This window comes from Staurois parvus, unplaced genomic scaffold, assembly GCF_062004578.1.
Source record: "Staurois parvus isolate SC_StPar_1 unplaced genomic scaffold, SC_StPar_1.0 ptg001733l, whole genome shotgun sequence".
In the NCBI taxonomy this organism is placed as follows: Eukaryota; Metazoa; Chordata; class Amphibia; order Anura; family Ranidae; genus Staurois; species Staurois parvus.
The window spans coordinates 18,806-42,068 of record NW_028319529.1 but is presented as its reverse complement, the minus strand read 5'-3'; the positions used below and the strand labels follow the sequence as shown (position 1 = coordinate 42,068).

The window sequence follows — 23,263 nt, the reverse complement described above, 5'->3', positions numbered from 1 at the left end:
AAAAGAAGCCAAAAAAGGCTTTGCACTTCACTCCAGAAAGGTGCAATGTGTTGACAAAGCCGTAAAATATAAAATAGGGTGCCAATTTCTCTGCCACATCACCAGCAGACAGGAGAAACATTTGGATTGCGGGAAATGGAGAACCTCAGGGGTCTTGTACCAAAACATCAAACTTTTGTAAGTATTTTCTTTATATACCACACATGATCCTATTTCACTGATCTAGGGGCATATCTTGCTGAAGAGTATGGGGCCATTTCCGCATATAAAGATGTAGGTCTGTAGATAAGGGACAAGTGTCCTGTAATAGTTTATAAATGGAGGAAATAAGGCCCCATTGGCAAGGACCATGAATGCAAATGAGTTCAAAAGGAGTAGGCTTCTGTAGAGTCAGGGAAGGGATCTTGAAAGAAAAAAATGTCTTATCTGCAGGTAAACATAATCTTGATGAGGAGGCAGCTGCACAGATTTTTGTAACTCTATAAAGGGTTTAAGCTTTCGAGACACCAGGTTTACCAGATGTCTCAGTTGAAATAAATTGGCTGTAGCCCAAGGGCAGGGGTTGAGCTAGCAGGGAGATTAAAATTAAATATAACATTGGTCAGAGGCGAGAAAGGAGAAGTTAGAGAGAATTTACCGTTGCAGCGCCTCCATATGGACAACATGAAGTGTATTGGCCCGAGCAGTCTGTGTTTATGTGAGGCAATTTCAGTGGGGGTCATGGACCAGACTAGGGAACAAGGGTGTAATGGACATAGCTGAAGCCATTCAATCTCAGACCATTTATTAGGGGGATGCTGAGAAGACCAATAAACAAGAGTACGGAGATGAGTAGCCAAATAGTATGTCACAAAATCTGGAGCCCCCAGGACTCCCTGAGATCATGGTGAAAGGAAAACTGTGTGGACAATTCAGGGAGATTCATTATGCCAGATAAAGTGGAGGAAAGATTTCTGTAGAGAACGTAGCTTTGATATAGGGATGGGGACTGGAAGCATCTCAAACAGATACAAGAGTTTGAGCAGAATGGTTGGTCATTTTTAGTACATGAATCCTTCCGAGGAAGGAGATGGCAAGTTTGTCCCAAGATTTTAAGGATTAAGTAATGGATTGGAAAAGGGTGGAAAATTAGCTTCATAGAGGGAGTGGTAAGTGGAAGTAAGGTTAGTACCTAGATGTCAGGGCAGGAACGCTGGAATGGGCAGGCAGGCCTATGGTACGGTCACGCTGCGACTGACGACAGCCACTACCCACAGACCAGAGTCCCTCAGGGCGCGGAGTCTAAGCCCCAGGCTACCCTTCACCAGGGCCCCTGATGGTGGGGATGGACTTGACGCAGCCTGAGACCAGGTCGCGGCCCCCGAGTGACCCCAGCTGCGATAACGACTGCCGCCAATGGCGTACAGCTGGTGGGAGCTAGATGGGATCACGAGTAGAGTAGTCAGACAAGCCGGGTCAATAACAACGGAGCAGACAGTACTAGACGGTAGGCAAAGAATACTCAGGTCACGGGCCGGATTCAACAACGGGAGGTCAGATAAAGGGTTAACGCAGAGAGTAGTCTTGTCCAAGCCGAGTCGGTTACCAGGAGAGCAATGGGAACAACACAAGAGCTTGCAACAGGGCAACATACAGGACACAAGTGCAGAGCACACTTGCAGACAGCAGGTTTAAATGTGCTCAACCACACCCTTCTGAGGAGGAGCCGCAGAAGCCTGAAGGCATAAAGGTTCCCACCATGCTTTGCAGAAAACCAAGATGGAGGCCAGCTCATGGAGATGCACAAGCTCTGAAGAAAGGTAGGACCTTGACAGTACCTCCTCCTCAAGGGCCCCTCCCCCTCCGTGGCTCCACAAAAGGTTTCTGAGGAAATCGGGCGTGAAAAGCGCGGAGGAGGGCAGGAGCATGAACATCCGCGGAAGGAACCCAGGAACGTTCCTCGGGACCATAACCACGCCAATGGACCAAAAACTGTACCCGACCGCGGACCAACCGAGAATCCAAGATGCGGCTCACCTCATACTCCTCATGACCGTCGACCCTGATAGGACGAGGACGAGGCAGAGAGGCAGTAAAGCGATTACAGATCAGAGGTTTCAACAGGGATACGTGGAAGACATTGGAGATGTGCATCCCAGGAGGAAGAGCAAGGGCATAGGCAACCGGGTTCACCCTGCGAAGAATGCGGAAAGGACCAACAAAACGGGGGGCCAGCTTTGGTGTGGGCACCCGAAGCTTGAGGTTGCGAGTGGACAACCACACCCGATCTCCGACCTGGTATGAGGGAGCGGGCAACCGTCTACGATCAGCCTGGAGCTTCTGGCGCTGTGCTGAGTCCTTCAAGGACCTCTGAATCTGCCCCCATGAGGAGCGCAGAGCAGCCAGGTGGTTATCCACAGCCGGAATGTCCTGTGGAGAGAACAACTCAGGCAATACAGCGGGTTGGAACCCATAGTTGGCCATGAAGGGGGACATCCCAGAGGAGGAGTTGACAGCCGAGTTCCTCGCAAACTCTGCCCATGGCAGGAGATCGGCCCAGTTGTCCTGATGATCCGATATATAGCAACGAAGGAATTGTTCCAGGGCCTGGTTGGAACGCTCCGCAGCCCCATTGGACTGAGGGTGGTAGGCCGAAGAGAAGGAAAGCTCGATACCCAACTGGGAGCAGAAGGCGCGCCAGAACCTGGACACAAACTGGCTCCCACGGTCCGAGACAATCACCTTGGGCAACCCGTGCAAGCGAAAGATCTCCTTGGCGAAAACCGTAGCCAGTTCCTGTGCAGTCGGCAATTTCTTGAATGGAACGCAATGGCACATCTTAGAAAAACGATCGATCACCATAAGAATGACCGTATGACCTTGAGACGCAGGAAGATCCACAATAAAATCCATTCCCAGGTGTGACCAGGGACGCTCCCCATTGGGAATGGGTTGCAGAAGGCCCAATGGAAGGTGCCGAGGAGATTTATTCTGGGCACAGACCGAACAAGCTGCTACATATGAGGCGATGTCAGAACGGAGAGATGGCCACCAGAATAACCGAGAAACGACCCAGGACAATTGGTTTCTACCAGGATGACCGGCAGTCTTGGCATTATGGTAGGTACGTAGCAAGCGGGTACGCAATCCCTCAGGTACAAAACATCTTCCAGCAGGTCTCTCAGGGGGAGCGTTAGTTTGAGCCGCCAAAATCTGCTCCCCAAGGGGAGAAGTCAGGTTGGTACGAATGGCAGCCAGGATCTGGTTTGGAGGAATGACCGAGGTCGGCTCAGTGTCCTCCCTGGACAGCTCAGAGTATTGCCGCGACAAGGCATCAGCCCTGACATTCTTGGAACCAGGCAAGTAAGAGACCACATAGTTAAAACGTGACAAAAACAGAGCCCACCTGGCCTGACGGGGTGTCAACCTCTTAGCCTCCGAGAGATATGTGAGGTTCTTGTGGTCAGTGAGAACTAGGACCGGGACCACAGAACCCTCAAGCAGGTGCCTCCATTCCTTGAGAGCCAGAATAATGGCCAACAACTCCCTGTCTCCAATCTGGTAGTTGCACTCTGCAGAGGAAAGCTTCTTGGAGTAGAACCCACAAGGAAGTAGGGGTCCCTCGGGTGACCGTCGCTGGGACAAGAGGGCGCCTACTCCTGTCTCAGATGCATCAACCTCGAGAAGAAAAGGCAACCCAGGATTGGGATGAGACAGAATTGGGGCCGAAGTGAAGGCGGCTTTCAGAGCCTTGAAAGCTGAGATGGCCTCGGGTGACCACTCGTGAGGGTTACTGCCCTTCTTGGTCAGATCTGAGAGAGGCTTTGCCAATGTGGAAAAGTTCCTGATAAACTTCCGATAATAGTTGGCAAATCCCAAAAAGCGCTGAATGGACCGAAGACCACTGGGACGAGGCCACTGCAGAACCGCTGAAACCTTCTCAGGGTCCATAGAAAAACCCATCGGGGAAATGATGTAGCCTAAAAAGGCAACCTGGGATTGGTGAAATTCACACTTCTCGAGCTTACAGAAAAGCTCGTTTTCACGTAACCGTTGCAGCACCCGCTTAACATCCTGGATATGAGTCTCCATAGACGCAGAGTAAACCAGGATGTCGTCCAAGTAAACCACCACGCACTGCTGCAACAAGTCACCTAAGACATCGTTAATAAACTCCTGAAAGACCGCGGGTGCGTTACACAACCCGAAGGGCATAACCAGGTATTCATAGTGGCCGGTTCTGGTGTTGAACGCGGTCTTCCACTCATCGCCCTCCTTGATCCGTACAAGGTTGTAGGCAGCCCTAAGGTCTAGCTTAGTAAAGACCGTTGCTCCCTTGAGGCGGTCAAACAACTCGGTGATCAACGGAATAGGATAAGCATTTTTAATCGTGATCCGATTGAGACCCCTAAAATCAATGCAGGGTCTCAGCTCACCTCCCTTCTTTTTCACAAAAAAAAACCCAGCTCCTGCTGGAGACGTAGACTTGCGAATGTGCCCCCGGGAAAGCGCATCCGCAACGTATTCCTCCATGGCCTGATTCTCTGCCACCGAAAGAGGATACACCCTGCCACGCGGAGGAGTAGCACCAGTTTGTAAGGTTATGGCACAATCGTATGGACGATGAGGAGGCAGGGCACCGGCGCGCACCTTGTCAAACACGTCCAGGTACTCCCCATATTCAGTGGGCAGCACAGAGTCCGAGGAGGTGCACAGCACCTTAACCGGACCACGGATGCAACCAGCCCCACACCGTGGTGACCATGAGAGAATCTCGGCCGATCGCCAATCAAAGGTCGGATTGTGCCTCTGAAGCCAGGGATAGCCCAAAACCACGGAGTAGTGCGGGGAAGAAATTACCTGGAAACAGGCCAATTCCCTGTGAACAGCCCCAATAGCTACCTCCACCGGCAGGGTCTCGTGGGTAACCTGCGATGGCTGCAAGGGCCTGCCATCTATCGCCTCGAGAACCAATGGAGTCTCTCGAGCCTGCAGAGGAATGGAGTACTGGGCCGCAAACGAACTGTCCATAAACAAACCGCCAGCCCCAGAGTCTACCAGCGCCTGGGCCGTCACCGAGCCTCCTGCCCAAGAAAGGACAACGGTGATAAGCGGTTTATCTTTACGGGAAACCGGGGACGAGGAAACTCCACCCAAGATCTGCCCCCGACAGGATCTCAGGTGCGGGCGTTTCCCGGACGGACCGGACAGGACTGCCGAAAATGCCCCCCGAGTCCACAGTACAGGCAGCGACCCTCCCGACGCCGAGAAGCCCGCTCCCCCTCGGAAAGGCGAGCAAACCCCAGCTGCATGGGCTCACAACCAGACAAACCATCCCCAGGAGGCGTGGGAGGAGAGGGAGGCACGGGTGGGACAGAAAACGTAGGCGCCAAACGGTTAGGAGGCCTCCGCAGCCGCTCCTTAAATGAAGGCCTCTCTCTGAGCCTGGTGTCAATCAAGATTAGGAAGGAGATGAGTGCCTCTAACTCCACAGGCAGTTCTTTGGCTGCGATCTCGTCCTTCAACGCATCCATGAGACCATGAGAGAAAGCAGCCACTAGAGCCTCATTGTTTCAACCCACCTCTGCCGCCAAAGTACGAAATTCGATGGCGTACTCGGCAACGGTTCGTGAACCCTGATGCATGGACATGAGCAATTTGGCAGCAGAAGCGGAGCGAGCGGGTACGTCGAATACCGTACGGAAGGAGGCAACGAAACGGGTAAACACGTGAATCACCGGGTCATTCCTCTCCCATAAGGGATTAGCCCAGGCCAAGGCCCTATCAGAGAGCAGCGAGATTAGGAAGCCCACTTTTGCCCTCTCAGTAGGGAAAGCGTGAGGTATTAACTCAAAGTAAATCCCCACTTGGTTAAGAAAACCACGACACTGACTCGGTTCCCCCCCAAAGCGCTGAGGAAGAGGGGCAGAACCAGTCATACCTCTGGGTATCGCGGGTTCCGCAACAGATGCAGAGGTAGGTGCAACAACCGGAGCAACAGTGGGAGAGTCCACCGGAGTAACAACTGACCTAATAGCCCCAGGGGTAAGGTGCGCTGTGCGTGCAAGCAGAGCCTGCAACGCCTGAGCGAACTGATCCAACAAGCGATCCTGTTGGTCAAGTCTGGCGAGTAACATAGGGATCGAAGGCGTACCTGCACCGTCAGGATTCATGGCACTTGTGTAATGTCAGGGCAGGAACGCTGGAATGGGCAGGCAGGCCTATGGTACGGTCACGCTGCGACTGACGACAGCCACTACCCACAGACCAGAGTCCCTCAGGGCGCGGAGTCTAAGCCCCAGGCTACCCTTCACCAGGGCCCCTGATGGTGGGGATGGACTTGACGCAGCCTGAGACCAGGTCGCGGCCCCCGAGTGACCCCAGCTGCGATAACGACTGCCGCCAATGGCGTACAGCTGGTGGGAGCTAGATGGGATCACGAGTAGAGTAGTCAGACAAGCCGGGTCAATAACAATGGAGCAGACAGTACTAGACGGTAGGCAAAGAATACTCAGGTCACGGGCCGGATTCAACAACGGGAGGTCAGATAAAGGGTTAACGCAGAGAGTAGTCTTGTCCAAGCCGAGTCGGTTACCAGGAGAGCAATGGGAACAACACAAGAGCTTGCAACAGGGCAACATACAGGACACAAGTGCAGAGCACACTTGCAGACAGCAGGTTTAAATGTGCTCAACCACACCCTTCTGAGGAGGAGCCGCAGAAGCCTGAAGGCATAAAGGTTCCCACCATGCTTTGCAGAAAACCAAGATGGAGGCCAGCTCATGGAGATGCACAAGCTCTGAAGAAAGGTAGGACCTTGACACTAGATACCTCAAGGAATGGGAGCACCAGCGGTAAGGGTAATTTAATTTAAGGGAGGATAAAATGTCTGGGGGTATGTGAAGGGGTAACGCTTCTGTTTTAGTAGTGTTAACTTTATATCTGGACAAGGCATCAAAGAGTTGGAGAGTACCATGCAGAACAGGAAGCGTGGTATGGGGATCCATCAGTGTTAGTAGGATATCATCTGTGAACAAAGATAGCTTAAACTCATTATTGTGAGTACATATCCCATTGATACTAAGATTGGATCTGATAGCTATTGCTAGAGGCTCTAGACAGGGAATAAACAGTAAAGGGGAAAGAGGGCATCCCTGGCGCGTTCAATTAGACATCTGAAATGGGGGCGATAAGTACAAATCCATTTTGACCTGGGAAGAGTGAGTGGAGTAGAGGGCTGTCAAAGCATTTACAAACAAACCACTGAATTCAAATCTCTCCAGGACAAGAAACATATAAGGCTAGCCCAATCTATAAAATGCTTTTTGGGCGTCTAAGCTTAACAAGAGAGTGGGTTTCGGGGACTTGGTAAGATCGATCAAGTCAATGGTCCTCCTAGTGTTATCCCCCGTGTGTCTAGCTAGGACAAATCCCACCTGATCTCTGTGTATAAATTTGGAGATACTGTCAGGAATGGACTCGCCAATAGTGGTGGAACTCACCTGCCTTGTGGGTTGCAGTACCAGGACTGGCCAAACGGGTGCTCTCAGCAACCAGAGGCTCACTCCTGCAGTCAGCCAAAACACCTGAGGCTTATTGCAGGAGGTGCATATAAGGAATGGCCAGACTTGCAATCAGGGCCTTGGTGTATGTTTCCCAAGAGCCCCTGTACCTGCATCCTGTCTGCTTTCTGTCTGATCCTGCTTGATCCCTGACTCTGATTGAACTCCGCCTGTCCTGACCTCTGCTATTCCTGACCACTCTCCAGTCTGCTCCTTTGGTACCTTGTCCGCCTGATTGTTCCTGACCCAGCCCGTCTGACTACGCTCTGCCTGCTCCTTTGTACCTTGCCTGCCCGTTTGCTACCAACCTGGCCTGCCCGACTACGCTTAGTATTGTTCTTTTGTTATCTGTTGGGGGTTTTGGTTTGGTTTGTTTGCACTGTGTTTATGTTTAGTCTTGCACTGCGTTTATGTATTGTTTAGTCTTAAATAAATTATATTGTTTATACTATATCTGAAGCCTGCGTTTCCCTGTGTCAGTCCACACACCTCTGGTCATACCCGGAGCCCTGATATTACACCAAGGCCAATCCTGACCAGAATTGGCTGCACAGGGAAGCCATCTTGGCTTATTGTTGCTGGGAAGGATGAATCTTGATGAGGTGGTGTATTTGTCTCTGCTAGTGTTTGATGACCGAGATTATGCTTATCAGACTCTGAAGGAGTATACCCGGGATCAACTACTAGAGTGCATAAGGATCGCTCATTGCCTAGTAGATCAGGGCACAGAGTTCTCTGAGGTGCAACCATTGATTCAGGTTTGTGCAGAGTTGGTTTCATCTGGTACCCCCGAAAGCAGTGATGAATTTTTGCCGCCATTTAGTGCCGACCAGGTAGAGTCCCTGGTGTGGTTATTGGAGGATGATGTGGATTACTTTCTGGAGCGTTATTCTGCATGTTCACAACAGCTACTAAGTGACTGTATAAACGCAGTGCAGTCTTTGACCAGACAGGCTTTGTGTAAGCTGAGCTTTGTTCAACCCATACTGTAGACATGGTCAGACTTGTTGCACCCAGCCTCAGTCAGCTCCCACTCGCTGCACCTATCCATTCTTTAACCCTGTAAAGAAGTCCTCTGTAGCAACTGCGCCCTCCTTTGTTCCATCTCCCAGCTCTTCTCTGCCTACAGCTGCTCTATCCACTTACAAACCTGCGCTTACTTCCTGTGCTCCAGTAACTAAAACCAGGAAAAAGCGAAAATTCTTTCCAACCAGTACCATCCTGCCAGTATCCAAACCGGTCAGCCTGCCGTCTGAGAACCCGCCTTCCGTGGTTCAGCCTGGTGCCCCGGCACCCGCAATTCAGCCTGATACCCTGATTCTTGACGACCCGATGCCTGCTGTTTTGCCAGATGACCCGGTGCCCACTGTTTTGCCAGATGACCCGGTGCCCGCAGTTTTGCCAGATGACTCGGTGCCCGCTGTCTTGCCAGATGACTCGGTGCCTGCTGTCGAGGTTGACGATCCGATGCCTGCTGTCTTGCCAGATGACTCGGCGCCCGCTGTCTTGCCAGATGACTCGGCGCCCGCTGTCTTGCCAGATGACTCGGTGCCCGCAGTCTTGCCAGATGACTCGGTACCCGCTGTCTTGCCAGATGACTTGGTGCCCGCTGTCGAGCTTAAAGACCCGATGCCCGCTGTTTTGCCAGATGACTCGGTGCCCGTGGTCTTGCCAGATGACTCGGCGCCCGCTGTCTTGCCAGATGACTCGTGCCTGCAGTCTTGCCAGATGACTCGTGCCTGCAGTCTTGCCAGATGACTCTGTGCCCGCTGTCTTGCTTGACGACCCGATGCCTGCTGTCTTGCCAGATGACCTGGCACCCGCTGTCTTGCCAGATGACTCGGCGCCCGCAGTCTTGCCAGATGACTCGGTGCCCGCTGTCTTGCTTGACGACCCGATGCCTGCTGTCTTGCCAGATGACCCAGTGCTCGCTGTTTTGCTAGATGACTCGGCGCCCGCAGTCTTGCCAGATGACTCGGTGCCCGCTGTCTTGCTTGACGACCCGATGCCCGCTGTCTTGCCAGATGACGCGGTGCCCGCTGTTTTGCCAGATGACTCGGTGCCCGCTGTCGAGCTTGACGACCAGATGCCCGCTGTTTTGCCAGATGACTCGGTGCACGCTGTCTTGCCAGATGACTCGGTGCCTGCTGTCTTGTCAGATGACCTGGTGCCCGCAGTCTTGCCAGATGACTCGGTGCCCGCTGTCTTGCCAGATGACTCGGTGCCTGCTGTCGAGGTTGACGACCCGATGCCCGCTGTCTTGCCAGATGACTCGGTGCCCGCTGTCTTGCCAGATGACTCGGCGCCCGCTGTCTTGCCAGATGACTCGGCGCCCGCTGTCTTGCCAGATGACTCGGCGCCCGCTGTCTTGCCAGATGACTCGGCGCCCACTGTCTTGTCAGATGACTCGGTGCCCGCAGTCTTGCCAGATGACTCGGTGCCCGCTGTTTTGCCAGATGACTCAGAGCCCGCTGTGTTGCCAGATGACTCGGTGCCCGCTGTCTTGCCAGATGACTCGGTGCCCGCTGTCTTGCCAGATGACTCGGTGCCCGCTGTCTTGCCAGATGACTCGGTGCCCGCTGTCTTGCCAGATGACTTGGTGCCCGCTGTCTTGCCAGATGACTCTGTGCCCGCTGTCTTGCTTGACGACCCGATGCCCGCTGTCTTGCCAGATGACCCGGCACCCGCAGTCTTGCCAGATGACTCGGTGCCCGCTGTTTTGCCAGATGACTCGGTGCCCGCGGTCTTGCCAGATGACTCGGTGCCTGCTGTCTTGCCAGATGACTCGGTGCCCGCTGTCGAGCTTGACGACCCGATGCCCGCTGTTTTGCCAGATGACTCGTGCCCGCTGTTTTGCCAGATGACTCGGTACCTGCTGCTCCGCCTGGTGGCCCAGTGCCTGCTGCTCCGCCTGGTGGCCCGGTGCCCACTGCTCCACCTGGTGATCCGGCGTCCAGCCTGATGTGCCTCCGTCCGGTGCCCAGCCTGATGTGCCTCTGTCTGGTGCCCAGCCTGATGTGCCTCTGTCCGGTGTCCAGCCTGATGTGCCTCTGTCCGGTGTCCAGCCTGATGTGCCTCTCTCCGGTGCCCAGCCTGATGTGCCTCTCTCCGGTGCCCAGCCTGATGTGCCTCTGTCCGGTGTCCAGCCTGATGTGCCTCTGTCTGGTGCCCAGCCTGATGTGCCTCTGTCCGGTGCCCAGCCTGATGTGCCTCTCTCCGGTGCTCAGCCTGATGTACCAGTCCTTGATATCCCGCCAATTACCGGATCCGGGCGGTGGAACATTTTGCCCATATAGGATGGTTTGGAGCTTCCTGAGGCCGCTCCTTAAGGGGGGGGTACTGTCAGGAATAGACTCGCCAATAGTGGTGGGACTCACCTGCCTTGTGGGTTGCAGTACCAGGACTGGCCAGCGGGTGCTCTCAGCAACCAGAGGCTCACTCCTGCAGTCAGCCAAAACACCTGAGGCTGACTGCAGGAGGTGCATATAAGGAATGGCCAGACTTGCAATCAGGGCCTTGGTGTATGTTTCCCAAGAGCCCCTGTACCTGCATCCTGTCTGCTTCCTGTCTGATCCTGCTTGATCCCTGACTCTGATTGAACTCCGCCTGTCCTGACCTCTGCTATTCCTGACCACTCTCTAGTCTGCTCTTTTGGTACCTTGTCCACCTGATTGTTCCTGACCCGGCCCGTCTGACTACGCTCTGCCTGCTCCTTTGTACCTTGCCTGCCCGTTTGCTACTGACCCGGCCTGCCCGACTACGCTTAGTATTGTTCTTTTGTTATCTGTTGGGGGTTTTGGTTTGGTTTGTTTGCACTGTGTTTATGTTTAGTCTTGCACTGCGTTTATGTATTGTTTAGTCTTAAATAAATTATATTGTTTATACTATATCTGAAGCCTGCGTTTCCCTGTGTCAGTCCACACACCTCTGGTCATACCTGGAGCCCTGACAGATACATTTGGCCAGTCTATTGGCAGCATTTTTGTGACTATTTCATAGTCAGAGTTCAATAAGGCTATGGGGCAGTAATTATCTGGAGAGAATGGTCCTTGTCCGGCTTTGGGATCACAGAGTGTGTAAAATCATTGTGCAGTTGGGAATCCCTGCAGGAGAGCCTGAAACTGGTTAAAAAGATAGGGGGCGAGGATGCTAATAAAGGATTTAGAATATGAGTAGAGAAGACCATCCAGTCCTGGAGACTTGTGAGTGGGAAGATTCTTAACAACATCTAGGAGTTCCTCTATGGAGACCCTCGCGCTCAACGCAGTAACATCAGAGACCGACAGACGTAAACGCAAGGAGTAAAAAAATATATCAAAAGTAGCCTATCTCTTCAGGGAAGCCTACCCCGTCCTCAGCTAATACTGAACTCCTCTACTCTTTCAACCACTCCATCCCCCAAAGCTATTTCCTCCTGTACCACTATCCCCTCCTTCCTAGATTGTAAGCTCCAAGGAGCAGGCCCCTCAAACCCCTCTTGTATTGAATCGTATTGTTACTGTACTGTCTCATTTACTGTCTCCCACCATAATTTAAAGCGCTGAGCAAACTGTCGGCGCTATATAAATCCTGTATAATATTAATCTGGAAGGGAGTATGGATCTCAGGAGCAAGACAATTGTAAAGTTTCTCATAATATTCCCCAAATGTTATAGCCATGACATGCGGGTTATATGTGGGTACATCATCAGGCCAGTAAATGTACAACTTTGCATAAAAATCCTTCCTCATTTTCCAAAAATTTATGGCAAAAGAATAAAGTCTTCAAAAGACCCACCATGCCTCTTAGAAAATAACTTGAGGTGTTGACTTTCAAAAATGATATCATTTTGTGGTTGTTTCTTCTGGGTCTCCAAAAATAAGATAGGCAGTGTGGAAATTAGATATGTAACTTGCGTATAATCTATGCTTCTTGAAAGCCCATAAGTGCTCCTTGGATTTTGGGCCCTTCTATGCATCTAGGCTGTGAAAAAAAAACACATATGTGGTATTGCTGTACTCGGTAAACATAGCAGAATTTGTTTTGGGGTTGTAATTAGAAGTATGCCTGTGATGTGTTTGAGACATATCCTGTTAAAATGATAACTGTATGAAAAAAATTAATTTCTTAATTTTCCAAAAATTGTGGCAAAGAATTATAACTTTAACAAACTCACCATGCCCGTGCCTCTAACTAAATAGCTTGGATGTCTACTTTCTAAAAAAGAGGTTATTTGGGAGTATTTGTACTGTCCTGGCATATTAGGGCTTCAAGAAATGAGATAGTACATCAGTAATAGTCAATTTTCAAATATATATACCATAGTTTTATAGACTATATCATTTTCACACAGAGTAAGTAATATACACTTATCTGGGTTATTTTTACCAAAGAAATGTAGTAGAATACATTTTGACCCAAATTTATGAAGAAAGATTATTTATTTGCAAACATTTATAACAGGAACGGAGAAAAGCATTTTTTTTTTTTTTTTAAATGTTCAGCATTTTTTTCATATATATAGCAAAAAATTAAAAACCCAGTAATGATTAAATACCACCAAAAGAAATCTATATCTGTCATAAAATATCATAAACATTTTTGTTGGGTACAGAGTTCCTTGACTGAGTAATAGTTATTCAAATTGTTACAGCGCTGAAAACATAGCCACTTGCCACCCCACTACAGTACAATTACTGCAGCAGGTCAGGACATGCAGGCTCAGTCAGGTATATATATATATATATGAGATTGAGCCTGCCCTGGTTTAGGAGTGTACTGCATCCCCGCTGGACACAGAATCACTGTTACTGGTAACTGGGTATTATGTGATTGCTATGATTGGTCACAGCAATCGCATAATAATAACATGGAAAACAACCTGTTATGAATAGCGTTCCATTCATGAAAAGCTTGCTTATTGTTGTGATTTGTGCTTGGCCCACAGCAATCACATGGTACCTGGCTACCTGTACCATGTGATTAGCTTAGCCAATCACAGATCACAATCAAAAGGGAGCTGTTCATGAATGGGAAATCCATTTATGACCGCTGTAGCAGAATACATTTTTGCTTAAATTTATAAAGAAATTAGATATTTTAATTTTTTCACTGGATGTATTTTATAATAGAAAATATCTATTGTTTCCAACATTTGCTGTCTTTTTACATTCATATATTAAATAATTAAAAAAAAAACAGTAGTGACCAAATACCACCAAAAGAAAGTTCTATTTGGTGAAACAAAATCGATAACATTTTCATTTGGGTACAATGTTGCATGGCCACGCAATTGCAGTGCAAACACCAAAAAATGGTCTTGTTGTGAAAGGGGTAAAACCTTCTAGAGCTCAAGTAATTAAAAATGTCCTGGGCAGGAAGGAGGTGAAACTGTCCAGTACTGAGGAGGTTACAGGCAGATTTGTTTGGAGGGGCTAGGGAGGAAGTGTTCATTTTGTTAATGGTACAGTTAATCCTTCGACAATGTTATCTGGATATGTAATTACCGTATTTTTTGCCGTATAAGACGCACTTTTTCTTCCCCAAAACTGGGGGGGAAATGTCAGTGCGTCTTATAAGGCGAATATGGAGCGGCCGGTCCGGTATTTCCACCGAGGCCGTGTCAGAATACCGGGCCGGCCGCTCAGCTCTGCAGCGGGACCTTACCTGTTCTCTATCCAGCGGCGTGCTGTCTTCCTGGCTTCTGTAGTGTGGGCACTGGGCATGACAGCCGGGTGCCCAGTGCGCATGCGCGAGAAGCGGTGCGCTTTGTGAATGGTAAGGCGGTACCTGGGACACATGACAGATCCCAGAAGCCGCCGGACCAATCACAAAGCGCAAGTGCTTCTCGCTCATGCGCACTGGGCACCCGGCTGTCATGCCGAGCGCCATTACAGAAGCCGGGAAGACAGCGCGCGGCTGGATCGAGGAACAGGTAAGATCAAACAAAAATGTCTCTGGTCATCCCTGTGCTGTCCGCAGTCTCTGGTCATCCCTGTGCTGTCCGCAGTCTCTGGTCATCCCTGTGCTGTCCGCAGTCTCTGGTCATCTCCTGTACTGTGTCTGCAGTCCATTAGTTCAGAATTTTTTTTTCCTGTTTTCTGCCTCTAAAACCTAGGTGCGTCTTATGGTCAGGTGCGTCTTATACGGCGAAAAATACGGCAACACTCTATTTTTCTTTTTCATAGCTCAGTCATTATCTGAAGAATGTTTATTTTAAGACCCTCGGTGGAGAGGAGGTGTATTTTAATGAAGATGGGAGTTTTCCTATAAAGTTTGATGTTTTAAACTTTGTGGCATGGCCAAACAAGACAAGGCAAACAAAGATGGTTGGATTTTATAAGCAAAAAGATGACAACTATGAACTGAACATTAATAACAGTGCCATCCAGTGGAATCCACATTTCGTTAAGGTATACAACCTAGAAGCAGTATCCTCTTAAATAGGGATGGGTTTCAAATCTACTGCCACCATGGTGTTGAGGCTAATTCAAAGGTTTGAGATTTAGATTTGTGGCCCCAGAAATGTATGTACAGATTCACCCATGACTAGTGCACAAGAGATAGGCTAGTCAAGACCCCCTACACCACCATCTCACTCTCTCACATACCCCCCTTTAACCTATCAGTAAAGAAAAAACATAACACCGATTGGCGTAAAATGGCCAACACAGCCTTTTATTAACACTTCAAATTCAACACAAAACATTCCTTAAAACAGAAACACATAGGAGAAGTTGTTGGTCTTCGAAGGCACCAAACCAGAACCGATATCCAGCTGCGGAACCAATACTATAACTAGGTCTCCAGCCACAACGCACCGGCTCGGAGACAAAACATACCATCCGCAGTGTAGAACCACCACCTTCCAGTTAAACCTTGGTTAACTGGATTGCCCCCGGTCAGACCATACTGCCAATGGGTCCCAAACCATTATCTTTAGCTTCAAAATACGTGCTGCCTCCAGAGAACAACTGCTCCCCTGAAACCTGAACAAACCCCCCCTGGGGAGTGACAAAACACCCACACAACCCCAAGGGAGGGTGGGAGGGAAGCTCGCTCTCTGCTGTCTCTTCCTGAACTGCTAGATGACCCTACCTCATCCACACCCAAAGGTGTTGCAGACCCCACCTTACACCCCCCAGTTACCAATGAGGTACTTGGCCATATACTAAAATCCACCTCTTCCTTTTTCTTTAACCCTTTCCTGTCTTTTTAACCCCCTCTTAGCCTCGTCATGTCTGCCCTGCGCTATTTTCTTTTCTTTTGTTACGGGCATCTCTTGACTAGTGCACAAGAGATAGGTTAGTCAAGACCCCCTGTGAGATGGGGAAACAGCTTTCATTGTTTGAACACCGATTGAAGTAAATTAAAAACGTTCTGACTGACATTCTGCAGTTTCGCCACAAGATGTTACTGTTTTTTCTAACACGGCCTCAGACTGCATACAGATTTCTATATTCATGAAGGGGTGGGGTTTTACACTTGGAGAGTGAAACAGGAAAAAGAGAGGAGAGCAGCCATGCTTGAGAGAGAGAAGGGGGGCTGAGTGATCTGAGAATCCAATGCCATCCAGATGTGAGGACAGCCCTCCGTAATCCGAAATTCAGTTGGGTGAAGCTGATGAGATTGCTGCCAGAAAGCTGATGAGATTTCTGCCAAGAAGCTGATGAGAGCAGAGGAACAACGCAGCATATACTGCAACATCTCAGGCCTGTTGAAGAGACACTTGTTCTGTTCAGAGTCACCAGCGGATGAAAAGCAGACCCGGGTCGGTAAGATCGTGCACGCACCTCATTTCAGTGTTGGCACATATAGGACTGAGACAGGCCTATAGTTAGTTAGTTAGGGTCTCTGTTTGTGTCAGGCCACAAGTGTTGTTACTGATCATTGGAAGGACTCCACAACTTAAAGTGACATTTCACATTGGAGAGCTGATATCCTACAAACTCAAGCCAGACTGGCATTTTGCTCAGAAGGAATACTCAGGCACGTGCTATACAACCAGTTATTGGAGGGGGAATATTGTAGATTTGTGTAAGATTGTAAGCTGTTGTGCTGCACCGCAGGCTAGCCCATACCGTACACTCATACACTGATTCTTGTTCTTTTAGGGTAATAACAGGTAAGGTGAGGCAGCTTAGTTGTGCCCGCCAGTAGGTAAATTACTGCACTTTCTACCTTCATCCATCAGAAGGCGCCGTGCTGTGCAGCACAGGGGTCTCAGTCTTTAAGCTAAGTGTATGTAAATTTATGGTATATTCCAGCATTTGTGGTTTTGTTTATTTGCCACATCTAAGTAAAATTCTGTTGTGACAAAAGCTGTTGTTGGGGTTGCTTTCCTCGTTCGTGACTTCACTGTATCCTGGGGGGAGCCCACCGCGCTTACAACTTGGCGTAGTCAACGGGATACAGTGACAGTTATGGACGGGAATGCGGCTGGAGATCTTCCCCCGGCGCCAATGGCACTGGTCCAAGACCCAGCTCAGGGTGCGCTGGTGCAGGACCAAGTTGTCCCAACACCACTGATACAGCTTGCCCCCGCCCGTACCAGTAGGATACATTCCCATGGGGGCACTGTTGAGTCACCTGCCAAAATTTGACGGTAAAAATATGACGTTGCAGGACTGGACTGAAAGAGTGCGAAGTGCGGTTAGGATGTGCAACCTGACGTCCGAGCTGCGGGCAGAGGTTGCATTGGGGGATCTAGAGGGTGACGTCAGACGGACAGTAATGGTAAGGCCCGAATCTGAGAGAGACACCCTAGTGAAAATATTCTCCCTGCTGGAGAAAGCCCAAGGGGGCATGCTAAAGTAGTGCAGCTGCGGAGCCACTTCTTCAACTGACCACAGCGAGAGGGCGAGACCCTGATGCAGTACTCCAATGCCGTACAGGAGACCCTAAATGAAATACAGCGGCGAGATCCAGAGGCCATGGGAGCTTTCCAGGAGGTGGACTGGTACGAGACCAGTTCATAGCGGGGCTCTCCAACAAGTTCTTACAAGACAAGAGATGACCCGGACGGGCCCCAACATGACATTCTACAGCATCTACTTAGCCGCCGTGGAGAGAGAGGAAGAGTGCATACCTGTGGCGGTGAGAATAGTGTGTTGTACCCATGCTACAAGAGGTCAGTCTGTATCTGAAGACTCAGAATCCTTAAAGGATGTGGTCCAGGCCCTGCGGACAGAATTAAGAGAACTTCGGCTGGAAGTGTCCCAGATGAAGGCAGAATCTCCCCGTTCTCCGGAAATGACCTCAGCACCTCGCACCACTCCACTCAGGATAACTCAGCTGTGGGGGCACGTCAAAAGGGGACCCCTCTGTTGGGCTTGTTGACAGTACGGCCACATGACTAGAGACTGCCCAGAACAGATGAAGGCCGAGCCGACGTTAATATTCCGACCGCCGCAGTAGCTGGGCTTCCTGCGGCGGTACACCAGAAGCTAAGCCCTAAGTATGAGGAACACGACCTGTATGCCAGCAGCCCCTTTATGGAAGCTGAGTTGGAAGGCCAGAAGGTACGCTGCCTAGTTGATACAGGGTCGGAATGCACCCTTATGCCTTTGGAGTTCTTCGAAAGACACTTTGGACATATGATGGAGCCGGAAGAGTGTCATCAAGCTGATGGCTGCCAATAACAGAGAGATGGACGTCCGAGGAATAGTCTGGATGCGGGTCCAGAATGTGGGCAAGACGTCGGCAAGAAGGGGGTCGTGCTGGTGGATCATTCGTTCAGGAGAGGGATGGACGTGACACTAGGTATGAACGTGCTGAGGGACCCAGACCACCAACTCTATGCCAAAGAAGGGCCGAGGTATTGGCAACGGGCTACAACACACCGGCCAACCCAGAAGGTTCTACAGCAGATGGTGAGGAGCTGTAGTCTGCAAAAGGGCGACATGTCCGGACGGCCCATTGGACACGTGAGGAGGCTCTAACCATTGGCACCCAAACAAAAACACCAGATTTCAATATTTCAATATATATATAAAATTCTAAAGGAGAATTGTACAAGAAAACTGTATAATGTGTGGCCATTCTTATACACAAACCCCTGCCCACCCCCCAGCTCTTTCAATAGTTATTTTCTGCTGCTAACACCAGCCACTGGACATTTGAAAAAATCAACAAGCGGTCATTGGCTAGTGCTGGCACATGAATGTGCAGACCAGTGAGAATCTCTCAAATCCTGTGTTTGAAGAAAGATCCTTTTATTTTTGCAATTATACTGATGTATATACAATCAAAGCACACATTTCAGTTGATATTATTTTTGTGTGGCTAATCAATAACTCTTGAGATGCATATATAAAGTCCTGGTATAGACTTGTATTGTTTCCAATTTAGTTTTTTTTTCACATACCCAGAATGCTATATTGGGTAGCATTGGTGGTGAAAGATTCACAATGAAGGACCTATGTTCATCAAGGACCAATGGGTGGGGAGGGTGTGGCGACTTAATTCATATTTTCAATTTTTTGTGAAAAGGTGAACTAATCCTTCATTTTTCATGACTATATAATTTTTAAGACCTAAATGAAAGTATAAAATTTGTTTTAAAAAAGTAAAAAGGACTGCTGGCTCTATGTACCATAAACACGGAGGGGTTCCCAATAATAACCAGTTGGCGACCGGCCTGTAGCAGCTTTACTGCTACAGGGCGGCTACTGTGCGCAGAACTATATATATATATAATTATTATTATACAGGATGTATATAGCGCCAAGAGTTTGCTCAGCGCTTTACAATATTATATATATATATATATATATATATATATATATATATATATATATAAATAATACACATGCGTGATTCTGCACTTCCTGGTGGGGGTTCTGCTGTGACTAGAAGCCGATCATCGGGTGCTGGCCAATAGATGACCACCTGCACCCTCTGATTGGCAAGGAGAAAGACAACACAGCAGCGATCTGCTGGGTTTTTTTCAGGGAATAAAATCCAGCACATCCCTTGCTAAAAACACCACAAACTACACATGTAAACACTGGCTAGGCACACAGTTAACCCAAGGGTGGACTGACAACTCACGGGGCCCCCGGGCAATAGGGGATCATGAGGCCCCTGTGTCCTTGCCCAAACTCAAAAAAGCCTATGAAAAAGGTACCAGGGGCATCTCATGGGGCCCCCCACAGACCCCGGGCCCTCGGGCAGTGCCCGAGTTTCCAAATGGTCAGTCCGCCCCTGAGTTAACCATTTGATTGCCCTAGATGTTTAACCCCTTCCCAGCCAGTGTCATTAGTGTATATTTTTAGCACTAATCACTGTTTTAGTGTCACTGGTTCCCACAAAGTGTCAGTTAGTGTCAGATTGCCCACCTCAATATCGCAGTCCGGCTATAAGTCTCTGATCGCCACCATTAATGGTATAAAAAAAATTAAAATTATAGTATACACTGTAGTTTTTAGATGCTATATCTTTTATGCAAACCAATCAATGTACGTTTATTGGGATTTTTTTTACCAAAAATATGTAGCAGAATATATATTGGGATACATTTTATAAAAATTTGTATTGGATATGTTTTATAGCAGAAATTACAAAAAAAAAATTGTCGGTCTTATTTTTGTTTATAGTGCAAAAAATAAAAGACCCCGTAGTGTGCGTTACAGCGATGTTCCCAAAAAACAGCCTCTGCTGGAGCTGTGACAGCACACTGTATAATCACGCTGTACTGGCCCAATGAAAGGGATCATTGGGAAATGCTACGGCAGTAGACAGTGCCCTTGCTCTGTCCCTACTCACCAGGAACCTTTCCCTGTGCTAAGCATTGTCTCTAACCAGTGGATTCCTTTCCCTAACTTACCACTCGCTAGAAGTTCACCCAAATGACATAGGATTCCCTTTTTAAAGGCTTCCTTGATAAGATGGCTGCCTGATCTCTGGCAAGAATTTGGCATCATATCAAATACTTACCTTCCCAGAGAGAACTAACTGAGTTCACTTTTCCCCTGTAGAGTTGGTACAGTGCCACCTATAGGACAATAGACTACTTGCACCTTCTACATCCCTATCTATTCCAACACACATTAACCCCTTGACGCCGGGCACACGCAAATATGCGGACTCTCGGCATCTAGGCCCAGCGCGCTCCCAGCACATATGTCCGTGACTCACGGAAAGGTCCTGATCTCCCCTTTCGATTGGGACCTTTTCCAATCATGTGACCGCCATGACGGCGAATCACAGCGGTCACATGAACCTAAAATCCCGCCCTCCTCCTGGCTTCTGAAACTCTTAAAGGGTCGGGAGGTTAAAGTGTTGCTAAACCCAGGACCCTGCATTCACTATATCTGGTCTCCCCAGACCCTGCCTTCACTATATCCAGTCTCCCTGGACCCTGCATTCACTATATCCGCTCTCCCCGGACCCTGCATTCACTATATCCAGTCTCCCTAGACCCCGCATTCACTATATCTGGTCTCCCTGGACCCTGCATTCACTATATCCAGTCTTCCCGGACCCTGCATTCACTATATCTGATCTCCCCAGACCCTGCCTTCACTATATCCGGTCTCCCTGGACCCTGCATTCACTATATCCGCTCTCCCCGGACCCTGCATTCACTATATCCGGTCTCCCCGGACCCCGCATTCACTATATTTGGTCTCCCTGGACCCTGCATTCACTATATCCAGTCTCCCTAGACCCCGCATTCACTATATCTGGTCTCCCTGGACCCTGCATTCACTATATCCGGTCTCCCCGGACCCTGCATTCACTATATCCGGTCTCCCTGGACCCTGCATTCACTATATCCAGTCTCCCCGGACCCTGCATTCACTATATCTGGTCACCCCGGACCCTGCATTCACTATATCTGGTCTCCCACAGTACACAGAACATGGAAGTGCAATTATTTTAGTAAACATAAACTGCTAATTATCTTTTCTCATCAGCAGTTAGAACAGTCTTGTGACTTCAGCAAAGCACTGGTTAAAGCTTGTAGGAGTTTTCTTTCTGCTCTAGGAGGATGCAAAACCCCTGACCCTCTGTCTGGACAGTGCTGATTGGCCCTGAGCTGATCACATGCACTCTCCCAAGAAAAAAAAATCCTTTCTAGCAATACACACCAAACTGAGCATGTGCATGTGGCTACGGGTTCAGTCTGTATTATAAGGTGGACATTTGTGCAAGAGGAGGGGAAGAGAAGACAGGATCAAGTGACCTTTGTACACAATGCAGAGGATTAACCCCTTAGGTTCCACAGTGAGTATAACAAGCATGCTTTACAGCATATACAGACTGATTTTACTGTTGTGGGTTTAGTAACACTTTGAGGAAATGCTGCCTGGAACCCTATCATTACAGGGAGTGGGGCTTACACATAATAAAGCCCTTATTATTACTCTACTATTGGTAATTGGTTGCTATAGCATGAATGGCTGCTTTCGTCCACCAGGTCACAAAATGAGCATGTACATTGTAAAGTCATGACTGACCCGAACACGGATCTCATTCCTACTTATCATCCCCTTAACCAGCCTAGACCCTAATTCTTTCAAATATTTGCAATTTTTTAATAAAAGAACACATCAGTGTACAGGCAGAAATGTAATCTTGTATAAGATCATAATGTAATACTCTCTGTTAGCTAGAGGAAATATGTTTTACTAATTAGTTATAGTACATATGAGAATCTGAAACTGTAGTCAAGCTAAAGAAATCTATAGAATTGGGGACAATCAGAGATATTGACATAAATTGATCCCAATTCACAGGGTAGAAACCGCACTGAGATCCTTCAGGTAGTGCGCAAGGTAATAAGCCTCCAATGAACAATTCAAAAGAGAAATAGAATAGGAAAAAGAGTAGAGAGCAAAAGGGATCAAGATAGGCGGGGGGGGGGGGTACAGGGAGATGTTTTTGGAGTCTCTTTAACCACTTGCCTACAGGGCACTTATAACCCCTTCCTGCCCAGGCCAATTTTCAGCTTTCAGTGCTGTCACACTTTGAATGACAATTGCGCAGTCATGCAAATCTGTACTCATATGACATTTTAATTATTTTTTTGAGACATAGAGATTTCTTTTGGTGGTATTTAATCACCTCTGGGTTTTTTATTTTTTGCTAAACAAACCAAAAACAACTGAAAATTTTGAAAAAAAAAATGTTTTCTTAGTTTTTGTTAGAAAATTTTGTAAATAAGTGATTTTTCTCCTTTACTGATGTGTGCTAAGGAGGCTGCAGTGATGGGCACTGATAGGCTGCACTGATGGGCACTGATGAGGCACTGGTAGGTGGCACTGATGGGCATTGACAGGCATCACTGATGGGCACTGAAAGGCAGCACTCATATATGGCACTGATAGGTGGCACTGATAGGCGGCACTGATAGGCAGCACTGACTGGTACTGTTAGGCAGCACTGATGGGCAGCACTGACGGGTACTGATAGGTGGCACTGATACAGTGTTTAGCAAAGTATTAATTTGGATACCTTTGTGTCAGTCTTTATACATGAATAATAAAAATTGTAAAAGGTGTAGGAAAAATGCATCTTCACCTTTTGTGTATAAAATCTGAAACACAGAAATTCTAAGTATTGAAAATAAAACAAAGAAAAAAACAGGAGATCACAAATATACATTTAAGAGGCTTTCTATCCTAAATTATTTGTATTCAGAATTACTGAATGGACATCTCAACTAACAGTGTTCATAAAGGAATCTTCAGCTTTCTTTAATTATTCCATGTTTTACAATAGGTGTTACATAGTTACA

At 48.5% G+C, this 23,263-nt stretch overlaps 1 protein-coding gene across 1 annotated transcript in view; it reads left to right on the top strand.

Annotated features, from left to right (window-relative positions):
* LOC149434561 (vomeronasal type-2 receptor 26-like) overlaps positions 1-23,263 on the top strand; it is a 121,745-nt gene that overhangs the window by 80,134 nt on the left and 18,348 nt on the right. The window contains exon 3 of the mRNA XM_089663633.1: positions 14,709-14,933. Within this exon, the coding sequence (XP_089519759.1) occupies positions 14,709-14,933 (225 nt within the window). The remainder of the gene's footprint in view (positions 1-14,708; positions 14,934-23,263) is intronic.